This window comes from Pteropus vampyrus, unplaced genomic scaffold (genome assembly GCF_000151845.1).
Source record: "Pteropus vampyrus isolate Shadow unplaced genomic scaffold, Pvam_2.0 Scaffold267, whole genome shotgun sequence".
NCBI lineage: Eukaryota > Metazoa > Chordata > Mammalia > Chiroptera > Pteropodidae > Pteropus > Pteropus vampyrus.
Window position 1 is genome coordinate 597,718 of NW_011889048.1, and position 15,797 is coordinate 613,514.

The 15,797-nt window shown below is 62.9% G+C and overlaps 2 protein-coding genes across 3 annotated transcripts; one reads left to right on the forward strand and one right to left on the reverse strand.

Annotated features, from left to right (window-relative positions):
* Window positions 1–918: 918 nt before the first annotated feature.
* On the reverse strand, window positions 919–4,086 carry KISS1R (KISS1 receptor; the record flags this gene model as incomplete). Its single annotated transcript, XM_011375207.2, has 5 exons — window positions 919–1,771; window positions 1,876–2,108; window positions 2,300–2,435; window positions 2,806–2,930; window positions 3,657–4,086. Coding segments are annotated over 5 exons (1,362 nt in total), but the record flags the coding sequence as incomplete, so codon positions are not given.
* A 1,892-nt stretch (window positions 4,087–5,978) lies between these two features.
* Window positions 5,979–14,218, forward strand: R3HDM4 (R3H domain containing 4). 2 transcript variants are annotated; one of them, XM_011375209.2, is made up of 9 exons: window positions 5,979–6,130; window positions 9,984–10,138; window positions 10,532–10,656; window positions 11,066–11,189; window positions 11,523–11,608; window positions 12,020–12,105; window positions 12,186–12,241; window positions 13,198–13,229; window positions 13,567–14,218. In XM_011375209.2, the coding sequence occupies exons 1-9, from the start codon at window positions 6,051–6,053 to the stop codon at window positions 13,630–13,632; spliced, it is 810 nt and encodes a 269-aa protein (XP_011373511.1). In that variant the 5' UTR covers window positions 5,979–6,050; the 3' UTR covers window positions 13,633–14,218. The 2 variants fall into 2 exon arrangements, with proteins under 2 accessions (XP_011373511.1, XP_011373510.1); XM_011375208.2 differs by having other exon boundaries at window positions 13,198–14,218.
* The last annotated feature ends 1,579 nt before the right edge of the window (window positions 14,219–15,797 follow it).

Sequence of the window (15,797 nt, forward strand, 5' to 3'; positions counted from 1 at the left end):
TTTTTTTTTTTTTTTTGCTTTTTGTTTCAGGCCGATCGTAGATTTCAATGCAGCGAGCTCCCTCACACCCTCACCAGGCTTCCCCGAGTAACAGTTTGCAAAACCGCAGCACAGTATTGCAATCAGGATATTGATAGTAATGCAACCTTCCCGTCCTATTTGGTTTCCCCATTTTACTTGGACCAGTGTGTGTGTGTGTGTTTGTTCTCTACAATTTTATCGCCTGTGTCACTTTGCGTATTCACTGCCGCAGTCCAGGGACAGACCTGTTCCGTCCCATGGGTCCTGCATGTCCCCACTCACCTTTCCCCGCTCGCCATCATCCCTCGCCCCGGCGGCCACTAATCTGTCCTCCATTCGATGACTTTGCCACCTCGAGGATGTTAAATCACACACCATGAACGAACCTCTGGGGCTGCCCCACTGTGCGCACCGCGTTGCTTGTACCCACTGTGTGCCCGCCACTCTTTCACACTGGGTCGCAGTCTGGGTGTGGGCTGGACCACGGTTGGTCTGGTTTCTCACCCTCGGGTAGGGATGTGCAGCCCCACCCACCAGAAGATGGGGTCCCTTCCCCCCACCGGGACTCTGGGTGAGACTGTCACAGCTGGGTGTGGAAAAGTGACATTCCGGGACTTCTGAGCCCAGGACTCAGAAGGCGTGCAGTTTCTGCCTCTTCTCCGAAGTTTCTGGCCAGAAACATCCGACCTTCCCGGGCGCCATGCAGGAAGGGAGCCCAAGGCCACAGGAGCGAAGCCCTCGCCCGCCTTCCTGGTCCAGCCAACACCACACGGTCACGGCACTGGGTGGCTGAGCCACGTCACCCCACAGAATCCTGAGAGACGACAAACGATGCCGTTCTAAGCCCCTCGGTGTTGGGGTGGTTTGTCACCGATCGGTCCTTCTTGCCGGCAGCCTATGCACTGTGCCCCCACCCCCGGGAGGTTTTCCTTAGTGACACTAGGGTGGGGATTCACCAGGCAGCAGCAATGTCACCTTGTGTCAGTCGATTTTAAGATACACAACGTGTTCACGTTTTAATGTCGCTGACAATGGGACGAAGCCTACACTCGTACAGTCAACCTGAAGGCAGTGTGTAAAACGTCTACTGATGCTTCCTGGAAAGTTCCACAAGGTGCCAGCATCAAGCACCTTCGATTTTAGGAAAGGCAGAAATAATCATCACGATAGCAAGAACAGCAAACATCACAGCCAGCTCGTACCAAACGTTACAAGAGGACAAAACGTGTCCCATGGGATTATTTTGGACCAAACCGAAGATGTTAATAACAGAATAATAGCAGCGCCCGTTCCCGAGGGGCCACCTCCGTCCTCAGAGAGGGGCAGCGAGTTCCCCCAGGATGCACAGCCTGCGCGGCCCGCTCCCACTGCTCCCGGGCTGCCGCATCCTGAGGCCTGGGAGAGCAGCCAGGGGGTGCAGCTCCGCGCGGGGGACGGCGGGGCGCGAGGGCCCAGGTGGCCGGGGAGCGCAGGGGCAGACGAGGCGGAAGGCCCGGCGGAAGTGCGAGCCCATGAACGCGTAGAGCAGCGGGTTCAGCGCCGAGTTGCTGTAGGACATGCAGTGCGCCCAGGTCTTGAGCGCGTAGGCCGCGTGGCTGCGTGGGTGCCAGGAGCCCGCCGGGCCCAGCGCCTGCAGCACCAGGAACAGCTGGATGGGGCCCCAGCAGGCGGCGAAGAGCAGGACCACGGCCGCCACCAGCCGCGACACCTTGGTTCGCACAGCGCAGGCTCGCTCCGCCAGTCGCTGCCCCTGGGGTGCGGGGGAGGAGGACAGGCTGTGCCCCCCATTCAGACCCCCACTGTGCCTCACCCCACCCCAGCCCGGCTGCGGCCCCCGCCCACCCAGCGGCGCACCTGCAGGGCGCCGTCTGCGGGCGCGGGGCGCACAGCTGCGCGGCTCAGGTGGCGCAGCATGGCCCCGTAGCAGGCACAGGTGGCGACCAGCGGCAGCAGGTAGAGCGCCAGCAGGTTGTAGAGAGCGAAGGCGCGCTCCAGGGCGCGGCTGGGGAAGACCTCGCTGCAGTAGGTGCGCGGCCCCGGGGTGAGGCGGTGCAGGGCGAGCACAGGCGCAGACAGGGCCGCGGAGCCTGCAGCACAGGCGCGGCTGAGATGCTGGCCGGGGACCAGGGGCACGAAGAGCCAGGGCCCAGGTCTCCTCGGTGCCTCCCCAGTCCGCGCCCTCAGTGCTTCTGCGCAGGGAGCTCAATTGCGCCCATTTCCCAGAGAGGGGAAGTGAGTGGGAGGGCGCCCGGGGCACGAAGACTCGTCTCCCACTCACCCAGCCAGATGCCCAGGCTGACGGCCAAGGCCCGGCGGGGCGTCCGGCGGCGTAGGGCGCGCAGCGGGAACACAGTCACGTACCAGCGGTCCACGCTCATGGCGGTCAGGGTGGCGCACGTAGCCTGCACAGACACCTGGAAGGGCCGGGAGCTGGGCGCGTGCCCCACCCTCTCCGGGTCTGGGGCCTGCTCTGTCTGCGCCCCGACCCCCGCGGGTCTCCCCGCATGTCCAGCCACTCAGGCACACACTGGACGTGTCCTGGGAGAGCCTCCGCGGGCCAGGAGTGGAGCTCAGAATGGCGAGGGTTAGAGGGGACCATTTGGGGTTCGCTTGAGACCCTGAAACTGAGACAGGGAGAGGCAGAGCCATCCTAGGACCCCAGGAAGGGTGGGCAAGAACCCGGATCGCCCTCCCGGTGCCCACGCTCCACCCTGTCCCCGCCCCCCCAACCCAGCGGTCCAGCCGGCCACATCCAGACTCCGCCCCCCCCAGCCCGCCACCCACCTGCTGAATGTAGTTGACGAACTTGCACATGAAGTCGCCCAGCACCCAGGAGGGCAGCGGGTAGAGCAGGGCGGTGAAGGGCACACAGCACAGCAGGAAGGTCACGTCCGTGGCCGCCAGGTTGGCTGCAGGCGGGGACGCGAGGGCGCTGGCCGTGGGGCGTAGAGGCCTCAGCCACCCAGCGCTCCTGGCCCGGATCCCTCGCCCTGGCCTTTGTCATCCAGAAGGCCCCCTACAGCCTTGGTTCTCCCCTTTAACATTTCAGACACCCCTTCATCCCGCGGGGCCCTCAGCCACTCAAGCTTCAGTGGGCCCTGTTCACCCCTGCCTGGGCTGGGGGAGCCTGAGCGGGCCCCGCCCCTCTGAGTCTCAGTTTCCTCACCTGCAAATTAGAGGTCGTGGTGCCAGCCCAACGGCCACCGTGGCATGGAGAGCACCAATGGAGCACTCACCTGCGCGGGTAGGCCGCCCCGCCGCCCAAATGTGCAAAGCGAGACCCTGGGGCAGACGTCGCAAACTGGGGGCCCGCGGGCCCACCCGTCCCTCCCCGACTGCGTCTCTTCATTACACACCGCGTGAAAGGAAGCGCATTTCAATGGAACATCTTCCTCCAGCGGCGGGGGCGAGCCCTCCGTGCGCCACACTCTCACGCTCCCTTCGAACTACTCCAGTCCGCATGGAAGCCGCTAATGCCAGAGTTTGCGACTTCTAGTCTAAGGTACAGGGACAGTAGGGAAAGGACGGGACACCTGCAGGGGAGAGACCCCCTCTATCTGGGAGGATCCCCACGGCCCGCTAGGGGGCGCGCCTGGGACTGGCAGGCGGGCGCCGCGCAGCGCCCGCGCGCTCACCGATGTAGAAGTTGGTCACCGTGCGCATCTGCTTGTGGCGGCAGATGACGAAGATGACAAGCGAGTTCCCTGTCAGGCCAAGCAGCATCAACGCTGCGAAGAGGAGCGGCACCAGCCAGGCGTCCACGGGCCACCGCGCGGGCGCCATTCCGTCCGAGGCGTTGGCGCCGCAGCCGGGGCAGCCCGTTGCGTTGGTCAGCGCCCACCAGGACGCATTGGGTCCGGACATGGCTACGGCGCGCGTGGCTTCGCCGCCCCTCTTCCTTCCGGCCGCCCTCCGGGATTGCGCCCCGGGATCAGTGCGGAGATCCTCCTCCTGGCCGGGGATGCGCCCGCGGAGCCCGAGAAGGTTCTCGGCTGGGGTCCACCGGGCCTGGAGGGCGGCTCCGCTGGGCTCAGCTGCGCCTCTGCTCCTGCCGCAGACGCCGAGCGTTTATAACCTAGCGCCCACCCCCCCACACACACACACACGCGTCCCCGCCTTCCCGCCTCTCTGCAGCCGCTCGCTACTCCCTCCCCTGCCTGCGCGCCTCCATCGCCCGTACAGCAACCTTCTCCCCATTTCGTCCCCTCTCCCCAACGCTCAGGGTGAGGGCACTGGAGGGGACGGGCTGAAGGAGGGAGGGGTGGCTGCGTGGAGGCTCCTGGGAACCCTGGAGGGACCGACCCTGACCAGGGGATAGAGACTCCCAGGCAGGGTCTGGTGGTCAGAAGGTGTCTGCTCTTTAAGAACTCAACCTCCCCTCACTCCGGCTGCTACAAATCAGACCCCTAAGACCGGTCACCTCCCAGCTCACGGGCGGCAATTTGCGGGCACATGGGCACCTGTGCCACTGGCTGCAGGAAGCAGGTGGAGGGCAGGTTACAAAGGACACTGTTGATCCTGAAAACGCACACCCAGGAATGTAGCCGACACTAGTCGGGCCACCGTGGAGCAGTACGCGGCGGAGAAAAAGACGCGCCCTCTGTAGGGGAAGAGAGGAATAGATATGCGTGGCATCCAAGCAGTCAACCGTCTCCAGGGGGCAGAGCAAAGGAGGGGGGACATGTTTCCCTGGGGGGACAGACAGGTTAGGGTGCGGAGACTCGTGGTTACCAGGTGGGGAGGAGACTGTTTGGGGGAAGCTGCTGAGTGGAATGAGCCTGCGGGAGCACGGAGCAGGTGGCTAGACCTTGGAGGTGGGGGGCTCTGGGGAGCAGTGGCGGCTGATGGACAGGCAGGAGGTCCTGGGTCCGGGAGGCCATAAAGAAGGTGCAGGACAGGTTTCTTGGTACCCACGCCCCATTAGGGAAGGCCCAGGAGGCACCTCCAGAATTGGCACATTTAGTGAACAGCTACGGGCTGTGGGCCCCAGAGCCCCTTCCTGCCCTCCCCCCAGGCCCCATGGTGGGGGGGGGGGTCACTGTTGATTTCTTTGGCCTCTTTTCACTTTTATATCTACATAGAGTCACGCGATGTGGCCTTTTAACCGTTTGGCCTCCTTCCCCACCCCCTCTCGCCCTTCGCTTGTTGAGGGGATTTGGCTCTTTGTCCGGACGATTTGCTCCAGACTGGACCTGGCCGGGTGCATCTCTGTGGGGTCCGCTCCCCACTTCTCTTGTAGAGTGGAAGGTGGATTCTAGATTCTAGAGCAGCTTTCGATCTTTGCTCTGAGCCCTCCTATGGCTCCCCATTGCCCTCAGGACCAAACCCGGATCTGTCACCACAGGGCCGCCAGGCTCAAGGGTCTACCCCCCACTTCACTCTCTTTCCCTCCCCCCACCATCCCCCAGGTGCCTCAGGGACTTTGCCCTGACTGCCCCTTCTGCCTGGCACACACGTCCCACTTTTGTGTTTTGTGGTCCCCCTCCCAGAGGCCTCCTCTTTTCCACCCCACTCAGGGAAGGAGGGGTCTGTCCAGGTGGCTGCTGGTTAAATAAATAAATCCTAAAAGACAGTCCTATTTTCAGAGACAAGTAAATGAGCTGATGCTCGAAGGGGCTTCGCTTTGATGGCTACTGGGACGGGGCTGGTGGCAGGAAAGGCCCCTTGGTGCCCCGGTGGGGGGGGGTATAGGTCATTTTTTGCGTCTTCTGCCTCCCCTCCCCCTCCCCAGGCCGCAGTGTCCCGCCCTGTCCCCTGTGCTGGGTGCCCAGCTCTGCCGGCAGCCCGGCCTTGTGGCTGCGGCCCCCACCGCCATCTCAGTGTCTTAGTTTCCCCGACTGTCCTCCAGGGGCTGGGGATCCCCTCCGCCCGCCGCAGCACGGGGTCCCGCCGGCCTCGTGGCGGCGATCCCCGCCCCGCGCGTCCAGCCTCCAGGATCCGCCCCGGCCCGCCTACAGGGAAGCCGTCACTTCCTGCCCGGCGTCAAGAAGGCCCTGCCGGGCGGCGGTGCCGACGGCGACATCCGAGCCATGGTCGCTCTGGAGAACCCCGAGGGCGGCTCGGAGGCGGCAGCGGCAGCGGCGGAGACCCCGGGCCGGCGGCGGACGCTGTGAGAGCGGGGAGGGGGGGTGGGCGGGGCGCGCCTCCCGGGACCCCGGGTCCCCTGCCCTCCCTTCCACCCCCTACCCAGCCGCAGCCCCAGGCCCGCCCCGCCCCTCTCCTCGGAGGCACCCCCAGACGCGGATAGGGGTGGGCGTGTGGGGGCTTATTGTTACCCCGTGAACGCTCGGGGACAAACATCGGGAAATCCCGTCCCCCCGACAGGCCCGCGTACCTGCTGGGCGCAGGGCACGCGCGGTGCACAGACCCCGGTTCCGGGTGTGCGGACTCCGGGGACCCTGGAGTCCCCGCGCTCGCTGATGCGCCCGGGGCTCCCGCGCGCCTGTCCCCGCTCGGGCGAGGCGGCCGCTGCGTGGTGTCCCGGGCTTTCACCCGCACGCCGTGGTACTGTCCCCGGGCCGAGCACTCACCCCACAGCCGGGGCTGGACCCGTCACTCCCTGGTAGGAAGTGGGGTGCCCCTGTGCCGGTGTGGACCCCCCCAGTGGGTGTGGACCTGGTGCGTCGCAGATTTCTTCTGAACCCCGGCGTTTGGGCAGAAACCTGTGTGGTCCGACCTTCCCTGCCTGTTTCCCCTGTAAAAAAAAAAACACAACAACGAAATCATAGCGGCGGCCTCTTTTCGCAGCGGCTGGGGGCCGTGACCCTGCGCCCGGAGGCGCCCAGCAGCGGGGGCACCCACTCTTTCGTCATCTTAAGCGTCTTGTTATCTCGGTTGTTTAATTACAACTTTGAAAGGATTGTATCATTTCGTTATTTTTATTGGTCTTATTCTATCATTACATTTATTGTTACTCTTGTTATTATGTTTCTTATTACCTTATTACCTTATGTTATTACACCCTCCTCTGGGTATTGACCAGAGGCCATAGTGGTCTCTACAGATGTGGGTCTTTACCTGCCAGGTGGGCTCCTTTGAGCCTCAACCTGGTGCCCCCCATCCCTGTCCTGGGGGCGTGGCCACCAATGGGGGACCCCACTGGGCCCCACCCAGCCTGAGTCACCTCCGCCCTGAGCCCTCTTGATTTCCTGCTCGGGAACTAGGTTCCTCTTGCCTGTTCCCGGGGGGAGGGGACAGGTCAGAGAAAGTGATTTTTGCCTAGAACAGTGGGTGTCAAAATTCCCCATTTCACGGAGCAGAATTGAAGGCAACGGGGCCTGTGCCCCCAAACCCACCCTGACTTGGGCCTGTCCACTGTGCAGCCGTTTCCCGGGGACTGCAGGTCCAGGAAGCCTCTGGCGCCCTGTCTGGGACCTCAGTGTCCCCATCTTTATGTCGTCTCTGGGTGGCATGGGAAGCAGATGAACTGGCCCTTGGCGAGTGTGTAGATGAAGGCCAGGTATTCATTCATTCGACAACAACTATCGAACACCTGCTGTGGGGCAGGTGCTGGGGACACAGCAGGGACCAAGATGACCCCGTCCTAGGTGACCCTGTCCTGTGATTCTGCAACCTGTTCCCACAGGTCTAGCAAGGGAGGTGAGGGTTAAGGGGTAAACACAGAACAGCTGGTTTGGGGTGGCAACCGATGAAACAGCAAACAGCCGATTGGGCTTGTTGGGGAGGGACGGTTTCCGGGGAGGTGACATTTGAACAGAGGCCAGAATGAGCTGTGAAAGGGTGCTTCAGGCAGAGGGCTCGGCGCGTGCAAAGGCCCTGAGGAGGACTGTTTCTGGCGAGTTCGAGGCACATCAAGGGGCCCCGATGGCTGGAGCAGAGTGAGCCACGGAGAGAGACGGGCTTGGGCACGGCCGTTTTGACACGTAGATATATTCTATATGGAGCTGATACCATGTCCACCCACCCCCACCCTGCACTACGAATCTGCCTTGCCTGCAGCTCCAGCTCTGCCCCCTTGCGCCCTGTCCTCTGTGTCTTGAGTTGGGGGGGGGGGTCCAGGCCCCCTGAGGCCACATGTTTCTTATGTCATGCTGGAATCTGGGTGAAGTCAGCAAGCCTGAATTGGTGCTGGATTCATTTCCAGGGCTCAGCTCAGGGCTTGAGGCCCATGAGGGGATGGTGAGCCCCCAAATGCCTGCGGGACCAGGCACAGACCGTGGCCCAGGCATGAGACAGCCAGGGAGGAGCAGGCCAAGGAGGCCGGGCCTTGCCCTGGGGGTGCTGAGGGGCCATGGGTGGCAGCGGACCAGGGGAGGGACCAGCCGGGTCTTAGCTAGGGTCCCCCACAGACCTCGGCGGATCCCGAAGGGAAGCAGGTGGCCGAGTGGTTGTGGTGGGGAGGTTCCTGTTCACACTCAAGGTCAAACCTTGGCTCTGCTCCCGCTCGCAAGATAGTGGGGGCCCCATTTCTGAGAGCCCCACGCCCTAAGGGCTGAGCTCGCTCCCTGAGTCCTGACCTGCTCTGACGTCTCCCGACAGCTCCCCCCGGATGTGGCTTCTGTTATCAGCCCGACCAGGCCACCATCCTGGACTCTGTCCAGCTCCCAGAGTGGAGCCCCAAGGAGGCCGCTGGTGAATCTGGGGCTTGGGGCGGGGGTGCTTGGGCCTCTGGGAGGCATTCCTCAGGTCGGCTCCTGAGCTGACTTGATATGAGTGTGCGACCCAGGGACGTGACTGTGATCAATGGTGTGGCTGATGGGGTGAGCGCCCCGTCACAGGAGGAAACCAAGCAGGGAAAGGCTGGGCTGGGTCTCCAGGGGAAGGCGCTTGTCCCGAACTCTCTTGGCTCTGCGTGCCCCCTCTCGGGTCCACAGACCCCGCAGGGCTTTTCTGGAAGAACTGACCCAGCGGGCTTTTATTGAGTTCTGACTGCGTGGCAGGCACGGCTGACAGTGCCCACGTGGAGGTCACGACCTAGTGGGAGAAAGCTGACACAGGGAGGTGTCACACAGAGGGGGTCGGGGTCTCAAGGGGTCGTTTCCCTTTCTGCAGAAGCCGACAGGAGGTGAGCAGTGAGTAGGGCAGCATGCACCAGTCAGGGGGCACAGCCAGTGCAAACGCCCGCCCGGAGGCAGGGCTGTGCCTCGTGCCTTCTGCACTGGAGGAGCAGCGAGAGCTGGCTGCAGCACAGCGACTGAGGGAGCAGGAGTTAGGACGCGGGGAGGGGGCTCCCGGCACCGCAGACCCTCTGGGAGCCAGAATCTGCCATCGGCCGCAGGGTGAGGGTTTCTCAGCCGGCGGTGGCCACCGTCTTATGGTTCGGGGTTGTCAGGGCCTGACCAGGAAGGCCTAGCAGCGTCTTGCCAGGAAGTCTGCACCCAAGAGCCCCTGCCTCTCCCCTGCACCCGGCACTCGGGGCCCCAGCAGGAGGCCTGTCCACACTGCTAATCTATCTCCACAGTTAATGCCATTTGCTCAGAGGAAAGCGGATTAGCTGGGTGGGGGGAATCACTCCAGGTCCCCCCCCCCGGCCCCGGTCCTGGCTCCTGGGCACATTTTGGGGGGGACTTGGGCGACGGGGGAGTGCATGAGGCAGGCAGGCTCAGGTGAATCGAGTCTCTTGAGAAATTCCCAGAGGCGGGTGGTGTTCAAATCCTGGACACTGGGCCTCACGGGCTCGCAGCTAAGATCTGGAAGCCTGGGATGGGGTGGGGTGGTGGGGGTGGGTTGAGGAGCTGCCTTTCTCCGCCACCCACAACTGTGTGCATTCAGGCAAGTGTCTCTTCTTCTCTGAGCCTGGTTTACTAACCTGTCATCACAATCATGCCTGCCTTTTGGATGATGCGATCACAAAAGAAAATGAAATTGTAAGGGTCCAGGTTGCACACACATCAGGGGGGTGAGCTCCTCATCGCCGAGGGAGACGAGGCAGGTGATGGCTGTGGTTCAGCGGCAGCGGTAGGGTTTTGGCCCTGAGGACCGCCCCCCACCCTGGCCCACAGGCACCTTCCGGGATGCCTGCCTGCTCTAGCCGGCTCCCAAGTGAAGAGGTTCTCAGCCTCCAAGAGGAAGCAGCACTTCATCAACCAGGCCGTGCGGAACTCGGACCTCGTGCCCAAGGCCAAGGGGCGGAAGAGCCTCCAGCGCCTGGAGAACAGTGAGCTGGGCTCGAGGGGCGCCTCCCGCGGGATCCCAGGCCTTAGCCCAGAACGGCGAGGGTATCAGCACCATCTGCTCCCTTACCAGGAGCCCGGCCCTGAGCTGGGCCCTGCTAGGGCTGGGCCAGAGGGAGCTCTGGGCATTGGAGCAGGGGCTTTCAAGGATGTGTAGGAGTTCAACAAGGCAGGATGAGGTGGGAGGAGTTCTAGACTTTGAATGCTTCTGGGAAAGACGTTGGAGCTTGGAGGCAGGGAGGCTGGTGCCAGTCAGAAACCAAAGGCTGTAAATGTAGAGGCGGGGTGGGGGGAGAAAAGATGGTCGGGCGGGTCTCCATGGAGCCTGGGGACCCCAAATGCCACACCCCAGCCCGAAGACCATCTGCTTCCTCTAGCCCAGTACCTCCTGACGCTGCTGGAGACAGACGGAGGCACACCCGGCCTGGAGGACGGGGACCTGGCACCCCCCGCGGCGCCCGGCATCTTCGCGGAGGCCTGTAATAACGAGACCTATGTGGAGGTGGGCCCGTCCCCCATCTCTTGCTCCCTCCGCTCCAGCCACGCTGGCCTGTTTCTGTTTAGACTTTCACCAGGAGCACCCAGCTTCCTCTGGCCCATTGATGAATGCCCTTTAGTCTCCCCCAGGTCCCTAGACCAGGCCAGAACCCTGACCCCACCCCAAACCTTCCAGCGCCCACGATCCACCTGCCTGTCCATGTCGACACCCCTCCCTAGACCGGCAGGTCTGTTGGTGCCCCGTGAAGTCTTGACCGGTCCGGCGGGCCGAGGTGTCCACAAAGAGTGTCTCCGTGCACTTTGAGACACTCTGTGTGCACTGACCAGATGGGGAAACTGAGGCCTAGAGACTTGTCATCATCGTGCCATCATGGTGCCATCAACAGCTCAGGGCCTGCCCGCCCCTATTCCAGGTCTGGAATGACTTCATGAACCGCTCGGGGGAGGAGCAGGAGCGCGTGCTCCGCTACCTGGAGGATCAGGACAAGAGCAAGGCTCGGAGGAGGGGGCCTAGCCGCGGGGAGGATAGGCGGAGAGGTGCGGCTAACCTGGGGGTGGGGGTCCAGGCTTGGGGATGGGGGCCTGGCCTGGAGTGGGGGGTGGGGCGGGGACAGACGGGAGGAGCCTGGTGAGCGGGACCTGGCGAGTGGGAGGAGCCTGGGGGACAGACGGGAGGAGCCTGGTGAGCGGGACCTGGCGAGTGGGAGGAGCCTGGTGGGCGGGACCTGGCCGGTGGGAGGAGCCTGGTGGGGCGGGAATGGGAAGGTGGGCGGGACCTGGTGGGCGGGGCCGGCCAGGTGGGAGGAGCCTGGCCCGGAGGCAGGACCTCCATTTGCTCCAGCGCTTGCCTCACACCTTGGGCTCTTGCAGAGGACCCGGCCTACACCCCCAGAGAGTGCTTCCAGCGCATCAGCCGGCGTCTGCGAGCCGTCCTCAAACGGAGCCGCATCCCCATGGTGAGTACCAGGCTGGGCCCGTCGCCTCGCCTGCCTGCCTCAGCTTCTCAGTTGGGGCGGCGTGAGGGGAGACCCGTCTCCCACCGCGCGCGTGCTGTGACGGAGACAGGGCCAGGTATGCACCAATGGGATCTGACCGCAGGACCCAGGGCTGGGCAAGGGCTCTTCTTGACGGTGGGCGTTGCAAGGTGTGTAGGCGAGCACCAGGCACCAGGTGCAGGCACTCGAGGTGATAGCGGTACCTCGGTGCTTGGTGTTCCTGGAACCGGTTAAACAACCTCATGGAGCCAGTCAGAGGCCACATGTGAACCCAGGGCTTTGGGCTCCTGGGGCTGTCCCCAGCAGGGGCGACATGGACAGCCTGGCCAAGATCCCAAAGTCGGCTGACCCCTGGGCCCGTGTGTCCTGCAGGAAACGCTGGAGACCTGGGAGGAGCGGCTGCTGAGGTTCTTCTCCGTGTCCCCCCAGGCCGTGTACACGGCCATGCTGGACAACAGGTGACGGGTGGGGGCGGGCACCGTGAGCTCGTTGGTGGGTGCTTCTTGCCGGCGGTCACTCACCATCCGTTCCTCCACAGCTTCGAGAGACTCCTGCTCCACGCCGTCTGCCAGTACATGGACCTCATCTCAGCCAGTAAGTGCCGACGTCCCCAGGACCTCCCATGAGCCCATTCGGCCGGAGGAAACTGAGGCTATGCCCGGTCTGCTCCACAGCGGGAGGCTTCCGGGAGGGGGGGGAGGCTGCAGGACGCTGCCTTAATTCATCAGAGGCTCCTGTGGTCCTGGCCCCACCCCCGGGTGACACTGTGGACATTGACACTCCTTCATCCACATCCCCCGGGGCCAGGGGAGAGAGGGGACCATGTGCGGGTGATGAAGCGGGGCCTCAAGGGGCCCCAAAATGAGATGAAGGTCCCCCAGTGTCTTCAGTGTCCTCGTTTAGCCATAGCGCCCCTTCACTGTGGCACGCATGTGGCACACAAGTGCCCCCACCTGGGGCCTGTGTTCCCACTTTAGAAAGGGGGTGGTCTTGGGACACAGCTCCCTACCCCAGGGAGGGTGCTTGCAGGCCCTTGCTGGCCCTGGGTGCCCCCATTGGGTCCTCATTCCCCAGTTGGGTCTCTCTGCTTCCTGCCTGGAGTTGCTGAGGAGACGGTTCCCATGGCAACCCCAGGATGGTTCCATCTGGCCGCCCCCTGGTGCTCCCTGGGGAAAGTAGCCCCCAAACTTGTCTTTGTTCCCACAGACTCAGGGTAGAGAGGCTGGGCCGGGGTGCCTCAATGTAGGAGCCGATCAGCAGCCTGAACACAAAGGATTTGGGGCCTCGGCAAGACGGGGAGCAGGGGGAGCAGGGGATAGGGAACAGCCGGGCCTACAGGAGGAAGTGGGAGCGGGCTTCAGAGTCAGCCCGTACCCGTCTAACCACGGAATGAGGAACAGTGGAAGAAACAAGTTGTCTGGGGAGCCGGTCCTGGGACCTGGGGGTCCCGGTAAGCCAGACCCCACGTGCCCCCTTGCAGCGACCTCCGGCCCGGCAGGACCCGGCCCTGGCCTTCCTTCCATTCTGGCCCCACTTGTCCCCTCTGGCAGGTGCCGACTTGGAGGGCAAGAGGCAGATGAAGGTCAGTAACCGGCACCTGGACTTCCTGCCCCCTGGGCTGCTCCTGTCCGCCTACCTGGAACAGCGCAGCTGATGGCGGCCGCCTGCCTGCCCCATCCCCCGTGACCACGTCCCATATCATCCACTAAAATGTTGGTTATTTTTGGAATTTGTCCTTGGAAACATGCTCTCCCCCTTGGGGTCGCCGTCTCTCACCCTGACCCAGCCCCCGCCAGGTAAATGGCAGGCGGCCGGGACTGCCCCAGACTCTCCCGGGGCCCCCATAATGCCCCGCTCTGGGACTTGTGTTTGGGTGGGGAGACCTGGCCTGTTCACTTCCATGTTCCTTCTTCCTTCAGCTTTTCTGGCCCAGTCTGAAGCTTAAGCGAGGAGGGGGAGCCCGGATTTTTATCACTTTTAATTAATTTGGCGTGATTTGTTGTAGATTTTTAAATTTCCCTTTGGGAAGAAAAACCAAATACTCGCCCCAACTGATAAATCAGGGGGCTTCGTTCTAGTCCCTGCTTGACCCCCATCCCAGTTTTTGGCTAGGATGGGGGGGTCTCTGGGGTGCTGCCCCTCACCCCAGAAGCGTTGTTACGTCTTGTGTGCGTGCAGATGTGTGTGCATGCCAGCGCCCCGCAACCCAAGTCAAGCTGCATCTTAAAGGCTGGTTTTGCCCTCATTTTGGAATGTGTGTTGTCCTCCCCTGGTGCCTTTCGATGGCTCTCGGGGTCCCACCTGCCCTACTACCCCCCCTAACTTTCCCCCCCCCTCTCTTCATCCTGGGGGTCTGGGACTTCCAGCTAGAAGCCTCCGCCCTCATTCCCCTCTCCGCCTCCCCTTCCCTGCTCTCCCCCAGTCTAGTTCTGGCTCGTTGCTTTGGGGTGTCCTCCTGCTGGTCACCTGACCTGGCCCACAAGAGCCAGGCTGGGGGCCCCCACTCCCGTGTGTGTGATTAGTTGCGCATTGAAAAAGTGGAGCGTTCAATAAATTTCTGGTGCTCTGGTATCCAGCTGTGCGGTTTTGTTCGGGAGCAGCGCTGGGGGCACAGTGGCGCGCAGGATGCGCTTGGGTCTTGGTCACAGGGCTGTGGGCCTGGGGGGAGGAGCTTCGCACTAGGGGGTGGAGCTTCGTGCTGAGTGACACCCGGAGGGTGAGGCTGGTGGCCCTTGACTCTGCCGCCCTGGCCCCTCCCCGGTGCCCAAGTTCAAACCCGAGCTCCGCCACTTACGAGCCGCTTCACTTCCAAAAGTCACCCTATGAAGTCCCCAGGGCAGCGGGAGCAAAATACCCCACCCACACTGCAATAAAATACCCTCCGCTGCGGCCAGAAACCGCGGGGTTTTACTGTCTCTCGGTTCTGGGGCCAGATGTCCCCACTCAAGGTGTCGCAGGGCCACGCTCCCTCCGGAGGCTCCAGGGAGTGTCCTTCCCGGGGATTCCGCGTCCCTTGGCTTGTGGCCACATCCGTGCCGCGTCTGCCTCCACTGTCCGTGGCCTCTCCCTGTGTCTCTGCGCATCGTCTTCCCTCTGTGTGTGTCTGGGACCGGCCGGGAGTCCTGCAGGACGTCCGCAGTCTGGGTTTTCTGGTGTTTTCCTCATGATCGCACTGAGGGATGCGCCCCACTCATCCTGTCGCATCAGGATCCCTGCTGTCCCACTGCTCCTCACGGCTGACATTGTCTCGGTGGGGATGCTGGTCAGGTTTCTGCACTGGGAAGCCCCCGCTCCCCCCCGACCCCATCCCCACCAACACACGCACACACTGCCCTCTGAAGGGGTCGCTGAAGTGGGAGCTATTCTGGGGGCTTCTGCAGGGGAGGCTTTTTTCTTGTCAAGGTGCCTATGTTAAGTCTTTTATATCAGTGTCGAGGTGTGGGTATTCCCCTCGTATTTTAGGGCGTAATCCGGTATGACTTAAATTTTAATTGCAGAAGTGACTCCAAGATTGGCCGCTGGGAGCTCTCCCGGGGGCAGGGGGGCCGTGTCTCTCTGAGACGCCCCCGACATCGTGGGGGTTTTATTTCGTGAGCACGGTGCTGACTTCCTGCCACTCCAAGACGCTTCTGCTTTGCTGGGGCCTTTTACATGGCGCCGTGTTAGAATCCGCTGGGTGATGGGTGCGCTGTATTCCATTTTAACATGCATTTAAGCAGGTTTAAAGGTAGACACTCAGCAGTGGAAATCCAAATTGCCGGGACTTTCGACAAAAGGAGCTTTCTGAGTCTCCAGCTCAGAAGCTCCCATCCGCGAAGGGGACCGAGTTCCCAGTTTCGGTGAGGACAGGCCTGGGCCCCAGGTCTGAGCCCCGGGAGGGCCCGCAGGCTGCTCCCACTGGCACGCGGGGTCAAGGCCTACCCTGGCCCTCTGCTGGCATCGTCGGCTTCTTCCCAGCCCTCTTCTCCAGCCCCGCGCGACCGTCCCTGCGGTCCCATAGGGTCCCCCCCCCGGGGGGGGGAGTATGGCAGGAACGCAAGCAGCTTTGGGAGGAGGAATTGGGGATGCGGTTTGAATCCAGAAGGACCTCAACTGGCTAAGTCACCTACCCGGCTCGTGGTGCCTCGATTTCACCACCCGTGAACAAAAG

What these genes read in the sequence shown, in the direction of transcription:
- R3HDM4 (XM_011375208.2), top strand. Translation starts at nt 6,051, where the DNA reads ATGGTCGCTCTGGAGAACCCCGAGGGCGGCTCGGAGGCGGCAGCGGCA. An exon ending in CGGGGAGGATAGGCGGAGAG is followed by an intron (nt 11,190 to 11,522) that starts GTGCGGCTAACC and finishes GGGCTCTTGCAG; the next exon opens with AGGACCCGGCCTACACCCCC. An exon ending in AACGGAGCCGCATCCCCATG is followed by an intron (nt 11,609 to 12,019) that starts GTGAGTACCAGG and finishes TGTGTCCTGCAG; the next exon opens with GAAACGCTGGAGACCTGGGA.